This window comes from Anomaloglossus baeobatrachus, chromosome 1 (assembly GCF_048569485.1).
Source record: "Anomaloglossus baeobatrachus isolate aAnoBae1 chromosome 1, aAnoBae1.hap1, whole genome shotgun sequence".
NCBI classification, from domain to species: Eukaryota; Metazoa; Chordata; class Amphibia; order Anura; family Aromobatidae; genus Anomaloglossus; species Anomaloglossus baeobatrachus.
The window spans coordinates 748,392,812-748,419,188 of NC_134353.1; the positions used below are offsets into that span (position 1 = coordinate 748,392,812).

General features: G+C 48.8%; 1 protein-coding gene across 2 annotated transcripts in view; it reads left to right on the forward strand.

Moving 5' to 3' along the window:
• Positions 1 to 2,483: 2,483 nt before the first annotated feature.
• Positions 2,484 to 26,377, forward strand: part of IFT81 (intraflagellar transport 81) — a 264,881-nt gene continuing 240,987 nt past the window's right edge. For both annotated transcript variants that reach the window (XM_075341832.1, XM_075341833.1), the window contains exons 1-3: positions 2,484 to 2,562; positions 7,343 to 7,507; positions 13,528 to 13,631. In XM_075341832.1, coding sequence (XP_075197947.1) covers positions 7,364 to 7,507; positions 13,528 to 13,631 — 248 coding nt within the window. In that variant the 5' untranslated portion in view covers positions 2,484 to 2,562; positions 7,343 to 7,363. The remainder of the gene's footprint in view (positions 2,563 to 7,342; positions 7,508 to 13,527; positions 13,632 to 26,377) is intronic.

Genomic DNA, 26,377 nt, shown 5'->3' on the forward strand with positions numbered 1-26,377 from the left:
GTGAGCATTGTTACTATCAGTGTCATCCATGTACGGTCCGTGTGTCCATTTTTACTATCAGTGTCATCTGTGTACGGTTGGTGTTTTCATTGTTACCATCAGTGTCATGTGTGTAGAGTATGTGTGTCCATGTTTATCACCAGTGTCATCTGGGTTTTTCACAAATGTATAAAGTTACCAGCAGGGGCGTAACGACCATGGTCGCAGAGGGCACAGGGCACGGGGATGGATGTGTGTCGACAGACACGCATCCAATTGAAATACATTGCAGCACAGAAACCTGTAGGGTCCCTGCCCTGTGATGTGCCGGCCGCTGATTAAGGCCATGAACATTTACTGCTCCCCACACACACACGATTCTGCGCATGGGGAGCAGAGAATACGCTGACAGCTGCTGGTGCTGTAAGTGGCTGCGCATGACACTGACGTAATTCGCTACACTGCTTGCACTCTGGTTAATTGCCGGCATGCCAGAGTCGCAGGAGGACCCCAGGGGAGCGTAGGGTAGGGGAGTACAATAGTTTATTATTATTTTGTATTTTACTGTGTGCGGCACGGTGGGGGGCTGTATATGTGGCCCCCCTGAGGCTTCAGTCGCCACAGGGTACTGCGTCTCTTTTAAGATGTAGTACTCATCCTGGGTAAGGAGAGGTTAATCGCTGATGATTCACACATTCACAACCACACACAGTAGGTGCCTTCCCACTGGGGCATGGTCTGGGGTAGATAGGGGGGTGGCCATCACGAAGCATGGGACTTTCCTGGTCACCAGGACAGCCACCTGGGGGGCGGGCACCACTTGGGGAAAAGTGAAAGCACATCTTCACACATAGTCAGTTAGCTCCGGTCACAGCTTGGGGTGAGACGCACTTGGGGACCTCAGTTCACTCTCTTCTACCTCACACTTCTGGGAGCTCCATAGGGCCCATGGCTTGGAACATCCAGCTTAGCCCGAGTTCTCTACAGCTACATGGGATTGCAGGGTCTGCGGTGAGTGTCAGAAACACCTGCGACCCATTCCATATTCCACGTACACCGGGACTGGAGGGACCCCAACCAGAAAGGACTCACAGTGGGAACACCGGCGGTGACATCGAATTGCTCGGGATCGACTGGGGCCCATCACAGTGGTGACCAGTGCTTTGGGAGCGGCAACCGGATTACTTAAAGAACTGTGAGTAAAACACCTGGAACCCGCAGAGACTGTGTCCACCTGTCATACCTGATGCCGCCACCCCACGGCTTGGCTCCCGCAATCACGACTCCCCTCCTCATCATCCTCCCCGACGCCCGCTACACCTGTGGTGAGCAGAAACATCTCGGCTGCTACTACCGTCCACCCTGGAGGACAGCGACAGCAGCGGCGGCTAATTCCCTGCCCGCATACCACAGGTGGTGTCATGAATCAACCTTCACAATCCTCTTTATTCTCCCCTCTCCCTCTGTGTACACCTCGGGGTCATGAAACTGGGCAGGGCCACCCTTGACATCCCCTGACCCTCACCAACCCGGAGACGAGTATTTTCCTCCGACCCCCTGGGGTACTACATATACCAGGATAGGGGGGCTATATAGCATGATGGATGTGGCTATATACCACGATGGACGTAGCTATATACTAGGATGAGGGGGCTATATACCAGGATGAGGTGACTATATACCAGGATGAGGGGGTTATAATCAAGGATGGGACACTATATAAAAGGATGAGGTGGCTATATACCAGGATTGGGGCTATATATAAGGATGGGGACATGCTTGGGACATATATCAGGATGGGGCATCTATACCAGGATGGGGCCATGATGGGAATATATATACCATGATGGGGGCATATATACCAGTAACTGGTCCCGGATGGGGGACATTACTACACAATGAAGAGGGGGGGGGGGGGGCGGCAATTTGTATGTATTAATAGGGTGTAGAATGCTACAATGGCCTTACATCAGATGAACATATGGGGGGGGGGGCAGGCTTAAACTCTGCACCGGGGCTCATCAGGCTCTAGTTACACCACTGGCTATCAGCTTCTCCCATCTTTTGCCGTCTATGTCCTGTGTTTCTCAGAGACCTATAGAATTGTGACTTTACAAAAGAAACACAAAAAACAGTCATGTGAATGCCTCCAGGTAGGTGTATACATGAATAAACATATAATGCTGCTGTGTGAATGAGGTCTAAGAGGCCCCACAGATCATTGATGGCAGCATTACCAGCCACACACGCAGCACTCTGGCTCAGCACTGGCTCCAAGTTTTCTATTACATGGTGAATATTTACATATAAGATAAAGCCACAAGGCGAAAGCCGCCATAAACTGCGGACAGGCTGGGAACACGCCACTGCTGTTTGCGAACAGTCAGCGCTTCCGCATCTGACCGCTAGAGGGCAGCATGCGACAAGATGTGGCGGAGAGAGCGCATTCCATTGCTGCAGTGACGCGCCGCTTTGTTTTGTAGACTTCCGCTCATTTCAGGAAGTGACGTCCGCCTGAGAGACGTCTCCTAGGCAACTGCCGCAAGCTGCTTTCATCGGTAACGGAGCCGGTTCTTGTGTCAGGTAACTGCGCACCGCGAGCACATGGTGTGTTATCGGTATCTGATAAGGGCTATAGGGTGATGTTGGAGCTGCTTTTTGCTGGGGCTAAACAATAAAAATTCTTATAACTTCCAACGTAATGCAGTGTATGAAACGGGATTACTATTGACGTGTATGCCCACATGCAGCTTTCAAAGGCCTCATCCACACACTGTATCTTTTAGTGCGTTTTTGGTGCGATTTTGTGACGTAAGTGATCACAAAAGATGCACCTAAATATATTAATTTCCTCCCCCCAGCAAAGTCTATGAGATTTCTATTTTGCTGTCCACACTGGACATCTTTTTTGACTGTATTTTTGAAGATGCAGCATGTCAATTCTTGTTGCGTTTTGTCCCTGCGTTTTGAAGGACTGGCTGTTTCCGGGGATTGATCCCTGGTATCTGGCCATATGCCGGTCCCCATATAAAGACTATGGGGACCAGAATCTGGCGCAAAGGGGTAGGAGCAAGTGCTTCATACTTACCAAGTCACTGGGGCGGCTGTCACACTGCTCCCGCTGCCGCTCATTCACTTCCCAGGCCGCTCATTACCTTCATTGAATATGCACTGCTTCACCTGCCCACCTGCGCCTGTGATTGGTTGCAATCAGACGAGCGTCAGTGCTGAGTGACAGCGTGTCTGACGCTTCCAATCACTGATGCCGGTGGGTGGGTCTGTGACGCCCTGGGCAAGCCAGGGGTCACAGGTCACAACATCACATGCACCCCACATTCCCTGCAGGTACACCAAGCTAACCCAAAATCCTTGTTGCCTTCCTCCAGGGGCTGATGTCCACACCAGGGGGTGGGCCAGGCGGTTGGCTCCGCCCACCGAGGAGTTCACAGCCCTGGAGGCGGGAAAATCAGGCAGTTAAGCAAGGGAAGTGAAGGAGTAAACAGTGAGAGTAGAGACAGTGGAAAGTGACAGTTGTAAAGCCTGAAGTTGGTCCGGGTTTGTGCCCCGGACAGTGACAGCAAGGTCAGCAGACGGCGGTGATAGTCTGCAGGGGGACTGCTCGGAGGTTGCTGGAAGGACCGCGGACGGGTGGTGACCCGGCGGTACCGGAGCAGTATACGAAGAACAGTCAGCACCAGGGCAGGGGCCTTTCGGATCCCGGCAAGGCTAGGAGTCGCTATAATTTGCAAAATCCGTCAGTGAAGGGGACTTCTGTCTCCTAACAACCAAGTCCCGATTGAAGGCAACAGCCCGACCGTGAAGGGGAGACACCGCCACCGCCAGGGCACCAGTTTCCCAGGGCCAGCGCCTGCGGGCAAAGTAGGGCTCCTTCGGCCCAGATTGAAGCCGAGGAGTGGGTAACCGGTGGGGACCCATCGCTACCAAGAGACTTTACATAGGTGCAGGGAAGAGACCGTCACCGCTAACTGCAGGGAACATCAGCACCGTGAACCGTCCGAGGGACCCGTCCAACCAGCCGTTTGTTTACCGAGAACTGTGTCGTGTTTACTGGCTGAGTGAGTACCTCCGTGCCGTGCGGCACAGCGCTGCCCCTGCGCCCCTGCACCTCCACAGGCCCCATCCCCGCCTGTCCACCATCCCAATCCCATCACTGGGCCCTGGGACCACCAACACCCCTACCCACGGAGGGGCAAACCAACAACTGGCTGCTCCGTACCATCACTCCCGGGCTCCCCAAACAGAGCAGCGGTGGTGTCCACTCAATCACCACAGCCGTGGGTGGCGTCACGGACAATAAACTATCCCAAAACCCAAGCCCCTTTCACTCACGGGCGAGGAGCGCCGCTCGAGTCCCCGGGATCCGGCCCATCACTCGAGCCACCGAGCAGCAGCAGGCCGCAGCAGCCGCGGCAGCCGGACCCGAGCAGAGGGAGAGCGCGGCGTCCCCTCCTCCGCCCTCGACAGGTCTATATTGTACAGTAAAATAAATAGAAAAAAGTTGCGTAAGGTCTCCCCATATTATGATACCCAGCACAAATAAAGCTACAGGCTGCAGCCCCAAGACATGTGCTTATCTGCTTATCTTGTCTGGGTATGAAAATAGGAGAGGAACCGTATGCGGCTTTTTTTTTTTTTTTTTTTAAAAAAAAGGAAAATAAATAATTAAAACAACGCATGCAGTCCCCCCAATTTTTATACCCAGCCAAGATAAAGCCCGACAGCTGGGGCTGGTGTTCTCAGGCTGGGGGACTCCTGGTTATTGGGCGCCCTCCAACCTAAAGATATCAGCCTGCAGCCGCACGGAATTGCTGCATCCATTAGATGTGACCATCCCAGTACTTTACCTGGCTCTTCCCGATTGACATGGTGCGGTGGCAATCGGGTGCTTTTTTTTGTCTTTTATTTCAAATAAAGGATTTTTGGGGTGTTTGTGTTTTATTTAATTTCATTTACAGAATATTGATGGGGGGGTCTCATAGACACCTCCCATTATTAATATAGGGCTTAAGGCCCCATTACACTCAACGATATCTCCAACGATATGTCGTCTGGGTCACAGATTTCGTGACGCACATCCGGCCTCGTTAGCGACTTTGTTGCGTGTAACAGCTACGAATGTCTGTTTACAATCAAAAATACCTAATCCTTGACACGTCGTTCATTTTCAAAATCTCGTTAGTCGTTGTGGACGTAGGTTGTGTGTCGTTCCTGAGGCAGCACACATCGTTATGTGTGACACCCCGGGAGCGACAAACAACAGCTTACCTGCGTCCTCCAGCAATGAGGTGTGCGTGTCGTTAATACAGCTCCTCTCCGCCCCTCCGCTTCTATTGGTCAGCTGCTGTGTGACGTCGAAGGAAGGGTTCTGTGACCTGTGGGACGCATTAGCGACGCTCTTTTAACAATGGGTAAGCAATTGAATTTTAGGCCTATTACATGATTGCATTTAATAATCTATTGAGGCCTGACCTATATACCCATGTTTTTTGATATTTACATGAGCGTGCTTCTCTGTCCCACGTGTCTTTGGGTGTTTTCCCCTTTATAGCACTATTTTAATCTTCATGTATTTTCTTATATGTGTGCATTTTTGTATTAATAAAAATTGTCTATTTTTGCCTGTAAAAAGTCCTGGTCTTTCTGGTTCTTGTGTGACGTCGCTGTGACGGCGAACGAACCTCCCACTTAACGAAGAGGTTGTTTGCCGCCCACAGCGACGTCGCTAGAAAGGTAAGTACGTGTGACGGGTGTTAGCGATATTGTGCGCCACGGGCAGCGATTTGCCCATGAAGCACAAACGACGGGGGCGGGTGCTTTCACGAGTGGCATCCCCCCCTATAGTGGTAGCTGTGGGCTGCCATTAACTCCTTATTACCTTGATTACCACTGCACCAGGGCAATAGGAAGAGCCGAGTCAAATGCCAGAATTGGCGCATCTAACAGATGCGCCACTTCTGGGGTGGCTCCGGGCTGCTATTGTTAGGCTGGAAAGGGCCAAATAACCATGGCCCTTCCCACCCTAATAGTATCATCCCACAGTTGTCTGCTGTACCTTGGCTGGTTTAAGAAAATAAATAAATAAATCTTTTTTTTCTTTTTAACTAAATCACATAATTAAAAAAAAAGTGTGGGATCCCCTGTTTTTCATAACCAGCCAAGGTACAGCAGACAGCTGAGGATTGCAGCCTACAGATGCTGCTGTTCCTTTGCTGGATATGAAAAATAGAGGGGATCCCACATTATTTTTTCACCAAAAATAATTAATAAAAACAGCTGGCCAAGCTAGAGCTATCCCTCTATCTATCGAGCTATTCTGTTATTTCTTTCTATCTATTCTATATGTTCTGTCTTTTGATCTATTATTTTTATCTATCTATTCTAGCTATCTATCAATTATCCTATCATATCATATTTTGTTTCTCCTTTAAAAATCACGCATAAAAAAATGCATTAACAAAAAACGAGGCAAAAACCACATGTGTTCTTTCATGCGTTTTTTGGTCCACAAGCTGCGTTTCTGTGACCACAGGAAAAAAATATGCACTCAAGATACAGCGTGCGGACACAGCATAAGGCTATGTGCGCACGTTGCGTACTGTCACTGCAGAAATTTCTGCAGCGATTTAAAGAGCACATGTGTGCTTCAAATCGCTGCAGAAACAGTCCGTAATGAAAAAAAACAAAACGATTCCATGCGCTCTGCCTGCAGCTCCTCCCATAGACAGAGCGGGGACTGCATGCAGAGCCCAGGAAAGAAGTGACATGTCACTTCTTAGAACGCGCGCTTCGGGCAGCAGCCGAAGCGCTGCGCTCTAATACGCCACGTACGCACGGCTCCTGCACAATCTCCATAGACTGTGCAGGGGACGCAGGACGCATGCAGTTACGCTGCCGTGCAGATCGCAGCGTAACTGCATGCAATTACGCAACATGCGCAAATAGCCTAACCGTTAATATTGCCGTGATTGAGAGGGCAAGCGGAGTGTACCGACGACGGCCGTTTCGTGTTGTGTCTAGAGCTTTTTGCTACCTATGGGGGCATGTAATACCTACTTGCTGTCTATGGTGCACACATCTCTATAATAGGCTCCTCTTATTTAACCCTGAATGTGAAGTAAACAGAAGAGATCCGGTTTAATCTGTGGATATTTGTCGTGTCTCTGAGGGATGTTGGGGATTTGCTTTCACATATCCAATATTTATGACCAGTGTGTGACTTGTCAATCACTGCAATGTGGCTTCTGTCAAATCTTACTGTTAGTACTGAGCCAACGTAATCATGTTATATCCTGTCCCTAAACAGTAGCATATATATTTATATATTTATTTATTTTTTTTACAGATTTAACTCTCACTATTAAAAATGAGTGACCAGCTCAAATTCATCGTGGAAAAACTGAACAAGGATCCATTTAAGAAGAATTTGAACTTAATAACGTTCGATTCTCTGGAGCCAATGCAGTTATTACAAGTCCTTAATGATGTTCTTGCAGAAATTGACCCCAAGGTAATGTGTATTATATTTATTTGGGCATAAACCCCCCCGATTTCTTATCTGTACTAAATCTCGTTTTGTATCTTGGATGGTATTATGGTATTATGGTGCTGAACTGCCCTAATTTATTATAACTGTTCAAAATGAGGGTACATTCCTATATTAAATATTTATGGTATGTCCACAGGATGTGCTGTAAATGTCTGGTAGATTTAGGTCACTTTCTAGCACTAAAGATATAAACACTGTTATTTTTAATGCCGACAGATGTCGCCATTAATCTGCAGACAGGGGTTATGGGATACTCTTTCTCCTAATAGATGTGGATTTGCGATAAAGGGTTAATTTCCCCAGGATCGTAAGTTATTCCGTATCTGAAGGACAGATTTGCTGTTCGCTGGGGGTCCAACTGCTCGGACTCCCAGAGATCCTTAGAATGGGGCCCTGTAGAGCTCCCACTAGAATTAATTGGCGGAGCACATGCTCAGTCTCTGCTCTATTCATTGTCATTTGGACTGCTGGCAATACAGTATCCGAGTGGTACCGTTCACGTTCTTAGTCAGTCTCATAGACGATGAGTTGAGGTCAAGCATGTGCACCTTCAATTGTTGCTGTAAGAGGCAGAGGCTGGCTGTAAAATTCAAGATGGGACTTGGTAGCCACCATACTGATCATTAACAATAACTACTGAACTAAGAGTGATGTGACCACCATACAGTGGCCATGTAATGCTAGATATCACTTCTGCACCAGTGCTTTGCAGAACATATATGTGCATACTGTACAGATAAATCCATTGATTACCGGGGATGTTCTTACTGATTATAGTCATTCACTTTCCCTTTTTGTTTTCATTCGGCCCAGATCACCAGAACCACTTCTTCCATTTATAACTAACTCATCTGTGCAAAATGTAACACACAGATTTTCTATCACTTTTCCAGCATCCTCCTTTCATTCCTGCAGTCCTACATAACCTATGCCGTAGACAGTAATGCCCCATCTTAGCTCTGCACTGTAATAGTACCCTCCTTGTGTGCTACATCTGAGCCCCAACAGAGTAGTTATGCTCAAGGTGTGTTTTTACTTTGTAATAGTGCTCTCTCTTTGCCTCATCATAGTTGCAATGCCCCCCGTGCCTCCTTAAAGTTATAGAGCTTCCTAGAGTAATATTGTTCCCCTATGCTACCTTCTATTACCCCTTAGTGACTACAGCCAAAATTCTAAAATTTGACTTATGTCACTCTATGCGGCAATAACTCTGGAATTCAACATGCTAACAGGGACGTGGTAACATGATATTAAATGCCCACTGCCACCTTCATCACCAGCGGTGACGCGCCTACCTGTCCATTGCTGTAGCGTCAGACGCCGGGAAGTGCGCATGATCAAGTCCATGGCACTTCAGGTCATGCGCACTAGACCTCTCTGAAGCCGGGACGCATACACCCAACTTCATAGTGCGCATGACCGGAAGTGCAATGACCTGATCATGCACAGTGCCCGGCCGCTGAGGCTGGAGCAACGGACAGGTACATGCGTCACCGCTGGTGATGATACTGGGCAGTGGGCATTGAACAGCATGTTAGTACGCCCCTGCGGGTGTGCTACCATGCTAAGAGGGCGGAATGAGCGCAGGAACTAATGCTTTTGTGACTAGTCCCTGAGCTCATTCGCATATCATAAAGGATCTTTAGAAATAATGCTACTAAATACAGAGACGGTTAGGTAGGGATTAGCAATATACACCCAGCACTGCTCGTGGTTCTGGGTGCATATTGTACTTGACAGGTTCCCTTTAATAACAAACACTTTTTTCTTGTCTACTTTACATCAGCACTATCTGTAAAATGTTCTTTTATTTTGATAGGATGTGAGAAGCTTTAAAGGGAATTTGTCAGCAGGTTTTTGCTATGTAATCTGAACACCGTATGCTTAAAGGGCTAACACAGAGAATTCAAGGTCTGTGCTGTTATTTGCAATGATTGTTTTAGCAATAATATCTTGTCATTCCTGTGACTAGATGGCTCATGCTATGTTGTCAGACTCGCCCCCTCCTCTGATTGGCACCTTACTATCAATATACAATGTGTATAGAGCCTGGTGTGGGCAGCACAGCTTTCTCTGCTCTGCTGCGCTACAAGACTAAAGGGGGCTTTACACGCAGCGACATCGCTGAGATCCCGCCCCTTCTGGTCACATGGGTATGACCTCACCACAGGTCCTGCTAGAGACAAAGTGATTGCCATCGTCCTTCCCTGTTCCCTGTGGATGATGCGTTCTACGTCATCCACACTGAGTCCTCCATTACGTTCCTGCGCATGCGCACTTCTCTCTGACTAATCAAAGTATTGAAGTGTGCATGTGCGGACGGTCTCTGACCTTTCCTTATGCCTGCGCATTACAGTACTTTGCTATGCCCCCAACAAGGCAGAGTGAAGTGCGCGTGCTCAGGAGTGCAATGGAGGACACTGTGTGGATGACTTAGGACATGTCATCCACAGAAACCAGCGAAAGAGGACGACGATCGCCAGAAGAGAGAAGGCGTAGGCAGTGATATACAATATTCTAACATGCTGTATATAAGAGCTTAGTGGGGGTGACCGTAGTTTATATAGGACAAATCTGGTGACAGGTTCCCTTTAAAGATTCTGTTTACTTGTCTTTTACTTTTGGACACCAAAAACCATAACCCAAGCTAGGGTAATTAGTCCCAAAAGCACTAGTAAAATGTAGAGACCATAAGATAATAAAGTGCAGGACAGGGAAAACAATAAAACCAATTAAAATATATAACTTATTGCCAAAAATAATTAAAAGACAAAAAATAATAAATAACCGTTACAAAACACAGGATACAATTGACACGTGTTGGTGGGTGAACCAAAGGGAAAAACGCCCCTGAGATAAAGATTAGTATTAGTGGAGAATATAGACGTTTTATCGATGCAAGATTACCGACATGTGAAGTACTGTTACGTCATATGGTGCCTCCCTGACTTTGATGCGAGTTTGTAAGGTGAGCCCACATCTTTCCCAGCAAATGATGGTTGTGATAATCAGCCACCATCTGCCTCTTATAGCTGAAGTAAAGTTCTGAACATGGCGGTTAACCTGTTAAATGCCGCTATCCATCTGTGACAGGGGCATTTACAGCGTCCTGGCATGGGGGTGCACCGTTCTAACAGCTCATCAGTGCTCCCGCAATGTGATCGCAGGACACCGGTGGGTTGCAGTGACAATCAGGGGTCTGCTAAAGACCCTTGTGTCTCTCATGATGGTACTGTTGTGGAAGCCAACCCGTGGCTGGCAATCATAGGAAACTGATTTTTGCTGTGTACAACAATACTGTCGTGAGTTCAAGTCCCCTAGGGGCCTAACAAATACATTAAAAAAAGTTTTAAGAATATGAAGAGAAAAAAAATAAAAGTTCAAATCACCCCCCCCCCAATTAAAGTTTAAAAAAATAGTTGAAAAACACGCACACATATTTGATATCGCTGTGTTCGTAAGAGCCCGATCCATGAAAATATAAAATAAAATTATTCCTATCAGTAAATTGCCTAACAAGAAAAAAAAATCAAATGTTCAAATTGCAGTTTTTCGGCTGCCATAACACTGCAAATAAGTAATGAGACTATCAAAACGGCGTATCTACACCAAAAATGGTATCAATTATATTAGTCTCAGCTCAAAAAACAAGCCTCGTACACAGCTCCATATGCCGAAAATTGTTACGGCTCTTGGAAAATGGCGACACAAGCAATTATTTTATATTTTTTTTTACCAACAAATGTTTCACATGTGCTTCATCAGGAGCTGTCCTTTACTCAGTACCTAAAGTGATGACATTCTCCGGTGAAGTCAGTGTGATAAAGCTAAGGATCGATACCGATTAACTGACGCCAACAAATACCAGATATGCAACTACACTGTCGTATAGTTTAGGTGTAAAATTATACCTGTCTGGCCGCTCATGAAATTCTTGTTACTGACAACCAGAATAGGGGAGTAATCTGCTGCCAGGCACAACTGGTAACAGTTTATCACCTCGAGAAACAACAATCCAGCATCTTGAAATCCAGCATAAACCGGCCTTCTCTCCCCAACATCTGCCCTCCCACCCCCCAAATGATCACTTTCATCTTAGGTTTACAGACACATTTTGTTCAAATCAAAGTTTATTAGAATAGCAGAGGAGAATCAAACAATTGCACAGCGTGCAGGCTGAGGGTATATATCCCAAGCTAGCTGCTGAAAAAATCACAGTTCCGTGTCTACTTCTGCGCTACTGGCGAAAAAAATAACAAGTACAATTCGTATTTATGTGGAATAGGAAGAACAAGTAAAGAAAGATAAAGAGATGATTAAGAGGTGGAAGAAGGATTTAGAGACAGTAAAGACAACTGAAACATGGGAGAGTAAGGGTACCTTCACACTTTAGCGATGGAGCAGCGATCCGACCAGCGATCTGACCTGGTCAGGATCGCTGCTGCATCGCTACATGGTCGCTGGTGAGCTGTCAAACAGGCAGATCTCACCAGCGACCAGTGACCAGCCCCCAGCCAGCAGCGACGTGCAAGCGACGCTGCGCTTGCACGGAGCCGGCGTCTGGAAGCTGCGGACACTGGTAACTAAGGTAAACATCGGGTATGGTTACCCGATGTTTACCTTAGTTACCAGCTCACACCGCTTAACTTAGCGTGTGCAGGGAGCAGGAGCCGGCACTGGCAGCGTGAGAGCTGCGGAGGTAACAAAGGTAAATATCGGGTAACCACCTTGGTTACCCGAGATTTACCTTAGTTACAGTTTACCGCAGGCTGTCAGACGCCGGCTCCTGCTCCCTTCACATTCAGGATTGTTGCTCTCTCGCTGTCACACACAGCGATGTGCGCTTATCAGCGGGAGAGCAACAATAAAAAAACGAACCAGGGCTGTGTGTAACGAGCAGCGATCTCACAGCAGGGGCCAGATCGCTGCTCAGTGTCACACACAGCGAGATCGCTAATGAGGTCACAAAAAACGTGACTCAGCAGCGATCTCAGTAGCGATCTCGCTGTGTGTGAAGTACCCCTAAGGTGAAAGGGGAAGGGTACAAAGGGTTCCCACCCGAACGGACTCGCCCTCCTACATCAAAACCACATTTTCAAGGTTAGCCTTCAAGGTACAGAAATAAGAGAATTAATGGAAGATTACCCACATACCGGCCTCCCGTGAATCCATAGACCCATATCCGGTGAGTCCCTGAACATAATCCACGTGGCCCATGTGGCATCAACTTTGTCCTTGTTGCCGAGTGTCTGACCTATCAAGGTCTCCCTCCTGAGGATCTCGTTGCACTCGTTGCTATGAATTCAGCCCGTGATGGGATTCTAGGTTGCTTCCAATATCTTGGAATTAGGTTTCTGGCAGCTGTTAAAAAATGTCTTAATATACCTTTCCTAAACCCTGAAGCAGAGACATTCCCTAGGGACAGGAGAACTAACTCTTTTGTGGGCTGGATCTGCCTCAAGGATAGTTTATTGAGTAACTGGAAGATGCTGTCTCAGAATGAACTCACCGGGGAACATGACCACCAGATATGAGTGAGGGTTCCCCTCTCCTTTTGGCATCTCCAGCATACATCAGGGCTGATGGCAAGGCAGCATGGATACTCACAGGACACCTATACCACCTAGATAGGACCTTGTAGCACCTCTCCTGTGATATCACATTCAGCGAAGATTACCAATAAAGAGAAGGATTTTGGTCCGCTTAGCCGAGAATGACCTCCCCCACTCTCTCTCCCACTTCCAAAGTACCCAGGCAAGCCGTCCCTTGCACCTCTGCATCTGAGAAACAAGTCATACAAGGTTGAGATGGTATGACCTGGAGGATCCTTCTCTAGGCAAAGGGTCTCAAAGGGTGTGAGTGCCCTATAAATGTCTACTCTCCTAGCCATAGACACTATAAAACTTTTCAGCTGTTCATAATTAGTGCATTTGTTTTATGACTTCTGTTTCTAAGTCTAGAATATTTATTTTATTTTGCAGCATTCCCTTGACATTCGTGAAGAAATGCCTGACCAAACAGTGAAGAGGATGTTGACCGTTTTAGGTATCCTGAAATATAAACCTCCAGGAAACATGGGAGACATGTAGGTACCGATAATTACAGATATTTTCAAGCTTTCCACATTAAAAAAAACCCAAAACTTGTGTAGAACCAAATATCATTGTCGCCCATATTCATGTATAAAGGCCCCCGTTACACGCAACGACATCGCTAACGAGATTTTCCCCTCACCCATGACAGCACCACGTGAGAGAGGGATCCGCCCAGCAAGGACAGGAAACCATTCTGAATAAAAGGGCGGTACTTCTCCCCTTCGTCAGTTGGTTTCCTGGCCTTGATGGGAGACCTTGTTCTGAACTACGGCGGTTTGAAGACAGAAGTTAGCAGAAGCTGTATTTACCCAGCCCCGTCCGGTGTCTGGAACAGCAGGGTGAGGCCTGTGGCGCCGTTCTTCGGGGCTGGAAGCGCCGTCCACCAGCCCTTAGGGGCCTTGGTGTCCGTGCGGGGGTGTGCGGCAGGGCCCTCCTGGGGGTCTGGACCGCCACTCCGTCCTCCCCCCTTGCGCTCCTCTGCTAGCCAGGACTTTTGGATGCGGCACGCTCTGGGATGCACTCAAGGCATGCAGGGTAACGGAAGCATGCTTGCGTGACGTCACCGGAAGAAGATGGCGGCGCCCATGTGTCTGCTGCGGCGGTGTTTCAGGGCGCCGCAGTGGCGATGCCGCCTACCGTCTGGACACCGCTGGGCGCGCGGAAGCGGGGGGAGGCACCCTATGGGACCGGAAGGCGGAGGATCGCCGTTTCAAGGACGGCAGCACGGGTGCTTGTGCCTACATCCCAGGAGGGATTCAGAAAGGCGGCAGCACTCTCCGGAGCGCCTGCAGCATTACCGTAAGAACCGTAACCGTTCTCGTGACACTGGTCGTCCCGGCCACGGCAGCCTGAAGGGCAAATCCTCTTGCGGCTCCACAACCTCTGCGGGCCTGTGGATGTCTGTTGAAGCCTCCAGATCCGGTACCCTTGCTCTCCTATGGTGGATGAGTGATCTTCGTGAATGTCACCTTACCCTTAGGTCCCTTGTGGTTTCCCCTCTTTCAGTGGCTCCTAAAGCACCATAAGGAGTGTCCTCTGTGTGGTGAGCCAATATGGCCTATGGGCCTAGTGTTGAAGACCCCTAGTGTGGGGCGTCTATGGCACGGTTTCCGCTTCGGTCTTGAATAGCGGCATGAGAGTTAACGATGTGTCTACATCATGATATGGATCATAGCAGTCGTTCTAACATGCGGATCTTCCTTGTAGTACCCAGCGGCAGCCTCCACGGTTGGCACCTGTATCCCTTTGTCAATCCATTCCTACAGAATGGCATGTACACAGGGACTGATCGGTATTGACAGCTGTCACTAACAGAGGGGGCTGGTTGCTGGCAGTTGCGGCGCTCGCTCTCCATGCCCTGTGTGCACACGCTCCCGTATGCCCGATCCTGTGTGCACGCTCGCCATGCTAGCCTCCACTGCTACGCGAATAGCAGGTCCGGTGCCTTTGAAAGATGGTTCGATACTTGAGATAAGTCTGTGAACTTCTGGGCATTGGTCTGGTGGAGCAGACGACGCTGGCAAACTAAGTGAGGGAAGGATGCAAGGACAAATATACTGGGCCATTTTTGTTAAGTTCTCAGATAGCTCTTATGGGTTAGGTGCTCTGATTGGCTGATTAAAACCTTCGATAAGTGCAACATGTCATAAAAATCTTTCATGGTCCCTTGAGGATGTTGCGGGGGGAGGGGAGCAGCCCTTCCCTGCAACCGTTTATATAGTTGCACTTGTTCTGGAAAAGTGGACGCAGTTACACAAGGAACTCTCCTCCTCAAATTAGGCATGTCCCCTTGGTCCTTTGATACCCATGAAAAAAAAAACAAAAAAAAACGCATTATGGGAATGCGCCCCAAGAATTGGTGCGGCAGTTCGCGATCCTCTAGAAGAGGTGTATGGCGCCCTTCACAAAGAAGTAGATGGCGGTCTTACGCACTTGTGGGAAACGTCAGTAACGGCCCGTGTGTTTCAGGATCTGGCTACGACCTATTGTAGCTCAGCTGAAGGATAACACTCCTCGATAGACATATCTCTTCTCCGTTGCCACTGCTGCAGGGAACAGCGGCATTCTTGCAGAGTCGTCTGCCGCTGCTGTCGGGCTGGGAGCCTGTTGTGCGGGATTGTCTGTCTACTGTGGCCAGAATGGCATTGTGGTTGAAAGGCTGTCCGGTATGCCTGCACCCCGAGCTTGATTTATGTTCAGGGACATGTGACGATCTGCTCCTTTTGGTATACAGCTGAAAGATGCGCCGGAGAACGTATCCGCCTCCACGCAGTTCTTCCCGAGGTTATACCTTTTTTTCCCAGCAGAGTGGATTCTCAGGGTGTCCGAATGGGCCCTGGGGGCACTCTACCATCCCAACATGTTTCCGAGACGCGCTATATCCCTGCTGGGCACTATGACATCGTGCTTACCGGCGACTCCATGGGGCCTGTTCCACTCCAGGGCTCTCCAATGGTCAATGGCCATGCTGAACGTGTTATGCCTGCCATCGGTTGGTCGCAGACGCTACGTAGCTTCAGGCCTAGGAAGTCACAGTGTGGGAGACTGGCTGGGAAGCCCTGGTTCCATTGACACCAACAAATCCTGTCTGCCTAAAAAAAAAAAAAAAAAAAAAAACCTATTCGGTGGGACATCATTCTCTCCTTGGCAGTCCTGAATTCCCTGCTTGGTGGACGTCCATAGGCATCCTGTCTGTGGGGTTCCTGGCTACCTCAGCTTCTGAAGGTGGTCACTGCTGGTGCTCGCCAGTACGTCTGGGGAGGATCGCCTCCTGGTGCGGATGTTCTTGGGCTGGTGGTCAGCTCTGGACGCGGCACGGCCCTCACGCCTCCTGGAGCTATGGACTGTGGAACGTGCACTAAATTCCCTTTGTCCCCCCTCCAGGGTCAGCACGTTTGGTTGCTGTCGGTCCCTCAGTCTACCGTCTCCTTCCTGACTCTCCGGTGGGGGGGGGGGACACATGATCCCCATCCCTCATTCTGGCATCTTCGGTCTTTCCTGGGCAGGACGGAATCCCCCTCGGCTCTACACTTACCATGCTTCTAAATACCTCTGCTCGTTCTCTGGTCTCATGGTAAGCTTGTGGCCTTGGATATGTACGGTTGTGGCGTTGAATCCCGATGGACCTTTCCTGTAATCGGCTGCTTGCCTCAGGTGCCATCAACCGCGGCGAGGGGAATGATCCCTAAATCCGCGGATCTTTTCCACGGTAGTGACTGTGTGGTGAAGGCGACGGAGGGACCTGTTTCCTCCAGGCTACACTGGCATATTGACCACTTGTTCCATGGTCCCAACAGTCCAGCCCTTGCGGTGAATACACTTCCATTTTGTGGACCTTCGGAATAGCCTGGGCCCTTCCCCCTGTTGTCATACTCTCGATGGTTATGCCATGGCTCAGGGAAGATCGGGCGCGGGTCTTTCTCCTAGCCCCCTTCTGGCCCACGGTGCCATGGTTCTCTCTCCTGAGGACAATGTCGGTCCCGTATCCTGGGGTTCTGCCGGGGCTTCCGGACCTGTTCGTGCGGTCTCCTGTATTCCTAGCACTGGAAAAGGGTTTCATTCACAGCTTAGCACTTGTGGGGTTGTTGCTGTTATGCAAGGGTTCTCCTCTGAACCGGTCTCTACCTTACTGAAGAGCCGTGACCCGGTTACCGCTAACCTCCATGGGAGAGGTTCTCCTTATTTACAAATGGTCCCTTGGGTATGGTTCCTGTTCCATGTACGTTGGCATTCTTGCAGATGGGGTTGTCCTAGGATTCAGTGCCCACTCTGAGGGTTCCTGTTCTGCCCTGGGAACCTTATACAGTGGAAACCTGGCAGCGAACCGGTGGGTTAAATGGTTGTTCAGCTTGTGAGGTCATGCCTGTAGTCCACCGGCGGATCAACGTAGGTTTGGACGCCCTCACGAGTCCTCCCCTTTGGCCCTTTTGCCGACAACTCTCCCTGGCGTTGCTGTCCTTAGTCGTTTTTGCTCGGGGCCTTGCCGTTGCCCCCCTTTGAACCCCTGACTAAGCTTTCCCTGAATTTGCTTACCCTGAAGACCGTCTTGCTAGTCGCATTAACCTCGGCACGGCAGATCAGTGATTTACAGGCCCTGTCAGTAGTGCAGTCTTACACTCAGGTCCTTGAGGATAGAGTCATCTTGCGTCCGGACCCGGCGTATCTCCCGAAGGTTGCTTCTCATTTTCATGGAAATCGTCCTGCCCTCATTCTACAGCCGTCCCACTAATGAGGGGGAACGTAGGTTCACACCCTAGATGTACGAAGGGCCCTCCTACACTATCTTTCGGTCACACAGGCAGTGAGGAAGACACAGTCGTTATTTATCTCCTTTCAGGGTATACCAGGGGTCAGGGGGTGTCCAAGAGTACTATCGCTAGGTGGATTAGGGAGGCCATTGCTTTAGCCTACTCCTCCAGTGGAGCGCCTGTTCCGGAGAACATCCGGGCCCATTCCACTTGAGAGGTGTCTACCTCCTGGGCTGAACGTGCACAGGTTTCTATTGAACAAATTTGTAGGGCCACTACCTGGTCCTCACGATCTACTTTTTTCCGACACTATCGGTTGGACCTATCCTCCTCGGCTGCTCTTTCGTTTGGTAGAAGGGTGGTTGAGGCGGTGGTCCCTCCCTAAATGGGTTTCTCTGGAAATCTCTCACGTGGTGCTGTCATGGGTGAGGGGAAAACACAACGGTTACTTACCGGTAGCCGGTTTTTCCAGAACCCATGACAACACCCTTATATTCCCTCCCTTTCTCATCCTTGGTGTGCAGTTTTCGGTGTGCTTGTGAGTGTTTAGTGGTGGTGGAGTAAGTTCTAACGATTGTTGGAGGTCCTCTCATTCTCGGTAATCAACTGACAAAGGGGAGAAGTACCGCCCTTTTATTCAGAATGGTTTCCTGTCCTTGCTGGGCGGATCCCTCTCTCACGTGGTGCTGTCATGGGTTCTGGAAAAACCGGCTACCGGTAAGTAACCGTTGTGTATCGCTGGGGTCACGGAATCCGTGACGCACATTCGGCGTCGTTAGCGTCGTCGTTGCGTGTGACACCTACAAGCGACAGCTAACGATCCGGAAAACGCCAAATATCGTTGATTGTTGACGCGTCGTTCCTTTTCCAAATATTGTTGCTCGTTTTGAACGCAGGTTGTTCGTCGTTCCTGAGGCAGCACACATGTTCACACGTGTGACACCCCGGGAATGACGAACAACAGCGTTCCTGCATCCTCCGGCAACGAGGTGGGAGTGACGTTAATGCGGCTGCTCTCCGCCCCTCCGCTTCTATTGGTGGCCCGCTGTGTGACGTCTCTGTGACGCCGCACGAACCTCCCCCTTAAAAAAGAGTTTCTTCTCCGGCCACAGCGACGTCCGTAGGAAGGTATGTGCGTGTGACGCGTACTAGCGATATTGTTCGCCACTGGCAGCGATTTGCCCATGACCCACGCACGACGGGTGCGGGTGCGATCGCTAGCGATGTTGCTGCGTGTAAAGTGGCCTTAACTGCTACTATTTCTGACATGTAGGACGTAAATATTGTATTTTGCCTTTTTAATCTGTTTTCTAAAAAGGGACATGTTGCCATTTGATTCCTTTATCAGGTTTTGGACCTGCAACGATAAATCTTTGTACAGAAGTGGTGCATTATATAGTTTTCATTATTTTCAGTCCTTGTTTAATGTTCTGGCTGATTTACTTAAAGGAAATCTTTTACCCCATTTGATGTATCTAACCTGTTAATATGGGCATCCAGGTAATAGAATGCTGAAAATGATCATAGCTGTCTGCCTCATATCAGAAGCATTGTTGTGGATATATCATCTTTTATCCCTATATGTTAATGAAGTCTTCCAAGCTATGGGGCAGATGCTGCTCGGAAGATAGCGCTGCCTCCTTCCTTCATTTGTGTAGCTGTCCTCTCCAATCAGTGTCACAGTATCCCTACAACAATTGCGGTGCGCAGGCGTGGAATTTCAGAATGCCAACTAGATGTCACAGGGATACTGTGATGCTGATGTGAGGTGACTGCTACATTATGGAAGCAAGGATGCAGCGCTATCTTCCGGGCAGCATCTACCCCATAGCCTGGAAGAGCTCATTTACATACAGGGATAAAAGATGATATTTTCTAAAACAAGGCTTCTGATAAGAGGCAGACAGGTATGATTATTTTTAGCAATCTATTACCTGTATGCCCATATTAATAAGTTAGATTCATCAAATGGGGTAACAGATTCATTTTAAGGTTATGTTCCCATGAAACTATTTGAGTTTTTGATGTTCCAGCATTTCTGTGCCTAATAGGTAAATTAAGTTAATTGCAATTTTCATAGTGTTTTTGTTTTTTTTTTACATGTGGTTTTATGACTGTTAGTTTATGCTGCGGGTTTTGTTTCTTGTTGGTCTGTCATTCTTTACAAGGGTTGTCCACTACTTGGACAATCCCTTCTCATTCCCAGAGTTTGCCTATACTCACCTCTCATGCAGGTGCCCTTGCAGTGGTGCTGGCATTTGCTCTCCCAGTGGTCACAATAGGTTATGTCATGTGAGCGCTGCAAACAATCAGTGCTTGCTTCACTATCTTCTCCTTCAGACGTACAAGTAAGGCTGCTTTCACACTACGTTTTTTTAACATGCGTCATGAACGTTTTTTTGCTGTAAAAGCGGATCCTGCTTTTACAGCAAAAAACGCATGCTAACGCATGTGTTATTTTGCAGGATCCTGTCACGATGTTTAGGGGCGGGCATTGGAGTCATGTGATCGGGAGTGAGGGGAACTAAACGTGCCAGACTGGGAGTCGGCTTCTTACAACTGCGGAGGTTCGTAACCAAGGTAAACATCGGGTAACTTGCTTGGATACCCGATATTTATCTTGGTTACGAGCATCTGTACACGTAACCAACGTAAACATCGGGTAACTAAGAGAAGTGGTTACCCGATATTTACCTTGGTTATGAGTGTCCGCAGCTCTCAGGTGGGAGAGAGAGACAGGAGAGGGAGGGGGAGAGACAGAGAGAGAGGGAGGAATGAGAGGGTGGAGGGAGAGGGACTGATCACCCGAGGCTGGTTTCTGGGCATGCTCAGTAGAGCAAGCAGGATCCTGTCTATCAGCATGCCAGCGTTCACATGCGTTTGCGTGCTGTTTAGTCAGGATCCAGCAATTTGCAGTATTTGGACGCAGCTCAAAAACGCTACAAGTAGCGTTTTTGAAAAAAGTTAAAAAACTGCAAGTCGCTGGATCCTCACTATAACGCACGCAAACGCAGGTGAACGCATGTTGACGCGAGTCCATTGCAAATGCATTGAAATGAAAACGCATTTGCACTGGATCCGCTTTTGCGTTAAAAAAAACGTTCATGACGGATGTTAAAAAAACGTAGTGTGAAAGCAGCCTAACTAAGAGACTAGTCATGGCTGCTGCTGGCCACTCACTTCCTACTACTTATATGTCCAAAGGTGGGGACAGTGAAGCCGGTGGTGATTGGGTGCGGGGCTCTTGTGAGCCCCAGGAGAGCGCCTGCTGACAGCGCTGGAACAGCGCAGGCACTGGAGAGGAGTATAAGCTTTATTATTTCAACAGGGGCAAACATGGCAAATGAGAAGGGATTGTCTAAGTAGTGGACAACACCCTTTAAATAAAGCTGCTTTGGTTTTAATACTTCCTAATATTTAGCTTTGACAAAACATTATTGCTTAAGGCATGTTCGGATTACATACGTTTATTGGTGTGTTTTCCGCAGCAGAAACGCACAAGAAAACCCCACATGTCTGTTTTTACCTGCCTATTTACTGCTTCTAATGCTATATGCGAAATCTGCATATAAAACTCTCCATATCTGCAGGAGAAATTGAGATGTTGCGGATTTGAAACAAGCACGGCAGGTCAGTTTACTGCGGGGTAAGAAAGAAGCAGCGGGCAGGAGATCTCTATACATCCCATCCACTGTGCTGGAACTGTAAGACGCTACATTTTTAATGTAGCAAAACTATACAGTATCAAAAACTCATTGTGGAAACACAGCCCAAAGGATCATCAACACAAACCATCAATATCAGATCGATGGGGTCAACTCTCTGCACCCCAGGGAATTAGCTATTGCCGCTGCTGCTGACAATCGTTTACATGACGCTGTCTACCTACATGACATTCACTTCAGTGGAAAAAGTGCTGCAATAGCGAGCACAACCACTATAAAGTAGATGGCAGACAGATGGATCAAGGTAAACACTGAAGAGGCCCCAGCTCTTGTAAGTGTACCCTTAACCCCTTAAGGAAGCAAACAATTGTCATTCTTACAATTTTGTTTTTCCACCCCTTCTTCCACAATTTTATTTTTTATTTTTCCATCTACATAAGCTGTACTAGGGCAACTTGTAGTTTTGAGTAACAACATTTATTTTTACATTATAATATAGTATAAAATTACACCATTGTTTTTTTAGGTTGCATTTTTTTACATCCATTGTGGGATAAAAATGACCCGGTAAAATGATTATGATAATTCTAAACTTGTATAGTTTTTTTGTTACTATGTTCGGGTTAAAAAAATCTGAAATTTGAAAAAAAAATCTTTTTATCTTGTTAGGGCTTATTTTTTGCTCACCGAGCAGTAGTATTTACTATTGCCTCTTTCACATTGCGCTTTTACTTGCGTTCAGTGGTCCCGTTGGGGCATCCGTCCGAACTGCCCCTCCCCCACCCCGCAAAGCGTGTTTCAGACGCATGTGCCGACAGGGCCATTGACTATAATGAAGCAGACACCGGTAGCGTGTGCTCTGTCTTGCTCCATTTTCGGGCATATACGTTTTCTGCAGGCGGACACCCAGATGTAGTCGACTACATCTGAGTGTCTGCCGCCAGGAAACATATATGCTCGAAAATGGAGCAAGACAGAGCACACGCTACCGGAGTCTGCTCTATTATAGTCAACTAGAAGGTGGCCCGATTCTACGCATCAGGTATTCTAGAATTTACGTATTGTGTAGTTAATGTATGATTTTTGTTATATATATATATAGATGTTGTTGTGTGTAGTTACCAAGTGTTTGTGTAGGGCGCTGTAAATGTTCTGGGTGTTGTCTGGGTGAGGGTGTGTGAGAGCGTTGTTGTTTGTGTGTTGCGTTGTGTGTGTTGCGTTGTTTGTGGAGCGCTGTGTGTCTGCAGTGTTGTCTGTGTTGCGCGGTTTGTGTGGGTGTGGGGTGCGTGTGTGTGTTTTGGGGGGAGGTATGTTTTGTGCAATGTGTGTGTGTTGCGCGGTATGTGCGTATATTTGTGTATGTCGCGGTGTTTGTGTGTTGGGTGTTGTGTGTGTGCGGAGTTGTCTGTGTGTGTGGGTGTCTGTGTAGGGTGGTGTTTGTGGTTCCCAGTGTGTGTGTGGTGTGTTGTGCGGTGCGCGTGTGGCGGTGTGTGTGTGTGTGTTTTGGGGGGAGGTGTGCACCCCCATCGTGCTCCATCCTCCATGCTGTGCACTCCCCATCGTGCTCCATCCCCCATGCAGCGCACCCCCCATTGTGCTCCATCCCCCATGCTGTGCACCCCCATCGTGCTCCATCCCCCATGCTGCGCACCCCCCATTGTGCTGCATCCCCCATGCTGCGCACTCCCCATCGTGCTCCATCCCCCATGCTGCGCACCCCCCATCGTGCTCCATCCCCCATGCTGCGCACCCCCCATCGTGCTCCATCCCCCATGCTGCGCACCCCCCCATCGTGCTCCATCCCCCATGCTGCGCACCCCCCATCGTGTTCCATCCCCCATGCTGCGCACCCCCCATCGTGCTCCATCCCCCATGCTGCGCACTCCCCCATCGTGCTCAATCCCCCATGCTGCGCACCCCCCATCGTGCTCCATCCCCCATGCTGCGCACCCCCCATCGTGCTCCATCCCCCATGCTGCGCACCCCCCATCATGCTCCATCCCCCATGCTGCGCACTCCCCATCGTGCTCCACAGTCACACATCAGACAGTATACACGCACACATCTGATCGCATACACTCACACCCCACTTCTCCCTGTGCCCTCCGGTGGGCGGTCCCAGCAGCTGTGCTGCACCCCGTGCGCCTCTGCCTTCTGCCGACACGCACACATCCGATCGCATACACGCACACATCCGATCGCATACACGCACACACACACACTGACGATATCGCACATACGCGCTCACACACTCACAACATCCGGAGATACCACATGCTTCCGGCCATGTGATCCTCCGGCAGGTCCTGGAAGGTCACTGCACGCACAGTATCGCCACCGAGAAGTAAGCGATATCACTGGATGTTGTGAGTGTGTGGATGCGATCTGATGTATGTGTGAGGTGTGTGTGAGAGTGAGTGAGTGTGATGTGATGTGTGTGTGTCTGTTCTTATGTATGTGTGTGTGTGTGTGTGTGTGTGTGTGTGTGTGTGTGTGTGTGTGTTCCGCCGCTGCAGGACCTTGATGCGCTCACCTGCTCCCGGTCGGCGTCTGGTGAGTATGACTGCAGGGTCTTCTTTCTTCTGTCTTCTCTCTTCAGGGGGTGCCCGCTGCATATAATGAAGTGTCTTGCAGTGTCTTTAACTCTTTTACCGCTGCATGACACTTCATTATTGACCGCACCGGTGTACGCTGGTAACCATGATACGAAGCGCTTCCTATAGTTACCCGATGTTTATCATGGTTACCAGCATACACCGGCTCCGTCACGATCCCAGCATCGCAAGGTTATGTCTGGGCTGGGGGAGTCGGGGCTTCGTTTGAATTCGGGGGAAGGGGCGTGGCCGAGCGGTCGATGCGTGCGAAGGGCCGGGGCGAGCGGCCAATCCGTGGGGGTGGGCGGGGCCAGGCCGAGCCCGGCGGCCAATCCGAAAGTTGTCACTGTAACGACACAATTTTGGAGCCAGACAGACAGACAGAATAAGGCAATTATATATATAGATGGCCCTGTCGGCGCATGCGTCCAAAACACGCTTTGCGGGGTGGGGGAGGGGCAGTTCGGACAGATGCCCCAACGGGACCACTGGACGCAAGTAAAAGCGCAATGTAAAAGCAGCTTAATACTATTGGGAGCACATACAACATATTGATTTAGTTTTTTTAAATTTATTTTATGGGTTAAATTAATTTTATATTTTGATTAAATTGGACATTTAGTATCACTGCATCCATAAAAGTCCATTTAAAAAAAAAAAAAAAATTGTATGGGGCAAAGGGAAGTGATTTCAATTTTTAGACTTTTTGGTAGTCAAGGGCATAGGACGCACTGGTGCGAGCTCTGGACCCAACTACCTAAATCTGTGGTTTTAGGTGTCATCGACTCTCCAGATTGCCTGCCTATGTCCTTGGCAACAGTATCATGGCCTACCTGAGGGCCTGAAGCCACGGCCTTTTCTGGGCCTTCTTGCCTTGCCTGGTTCTGGAGGCGATCATCTCCTCTTCTCCCTCCGGTGATGTTCCCAGTGACCTAGAGGGGGCTGCTGACAAGCACTGGGGTTCTAGAGGTCAGAGGCCCCTGAACTTTACCACAGGAGGGTGGCGCGACTATGTCTTCCCACATGTGGTACGTGGCCCGCCCCACTGCTCGTGGTGGGTCCTCGCATTCTGCAAGCTATAAGTGCCTAGACGGGAAAATCTCCTCCCTAGCTGTGTTCCCTGCCAGCAATATCCACGGCTCTTCTGGGCCCCTGACTGTGCTCAGCCGCTTGTTTTCTGCCCTAAGATGCCTCATGCAGGCTTCTTGTGTGCTGCCCCTCACCTAATACCCATTAACTTGAGGATTTGGGGGCCCTTTTTACAAGCTAGTGCAGCTGAACAATGCTCAGCAGCTGTCATGGCTGCACTCCAGGGTTTGAACTGGTGATCTCTGGTTGTTGGTCAGTTTCCCTTTTGGTTGCACCACAGCCTGTTTTGTGTTGGTTGAGCTGCTGAAGGATCTCTTGTCTTATGCTTTGCCTTTCTATTTCTCTTCTATTCAGGTGTGTGCACTTTCTCGCTTAGTTTGCCCAATCACATTTTGGTTGGGGCTTTTTATGCTTACTACTCACATACCTCAATGCTGGCTGTATCTCTGGATGGATGGTTGTCTGGAGACCCAGCTTCTCAGTTAAGGTTTTCTTACTGAGACATTGCTATTGCTGTTCCCTGCAGTTTGTTTGTGTGAATTCCTTCCTAGTTATCTACTATTTTGTTTAATTTAGCTTTGGAAGGGTTTCCACATATTCTGTTATTCTTCTTGGTTTCTTGCATTTCATCATTCCTTTTCGAGTATAATTTTTCCACGTTCCCAACCCTATGTCTCACCCTCTGCCTGTGTACACTTCTTTTATGTTTTTTGTTGTATTTGTGTTACACTTGGTTTATAACTTAGGGTGTAGTTAAGGACATTCAGGGTCAGCCGTCAACAAGTGGAGGCGCTATTACGTGAACTTAGGGAGCCAAACTCCGCTATAAGGCAGGGACGAATCAGGGTCAGATCTAGGGCAAGTGCTAGCTTGTTTTGGGACATGTGGATTTCTGGGTTTACATCTCCCCTGGTTTTTTTTCAAGTTCAATCGTAACAGCAGCATAAGGGTTAACTCAACACCCAGAGATAATAGCTTGAGTATGCTCTATGCCCTCCTTGTTTTCTTCCCAACGCGTTTCCTCTTATCGATTCATCAGGGGAAAATTACCATTTGGAGGCTTATCAGAGGAGCATGGGACCTATATTGTCCTAGGTGTGCGCTTCCATAACACACCGGGTCCGGGTACCACGCTTCTTGT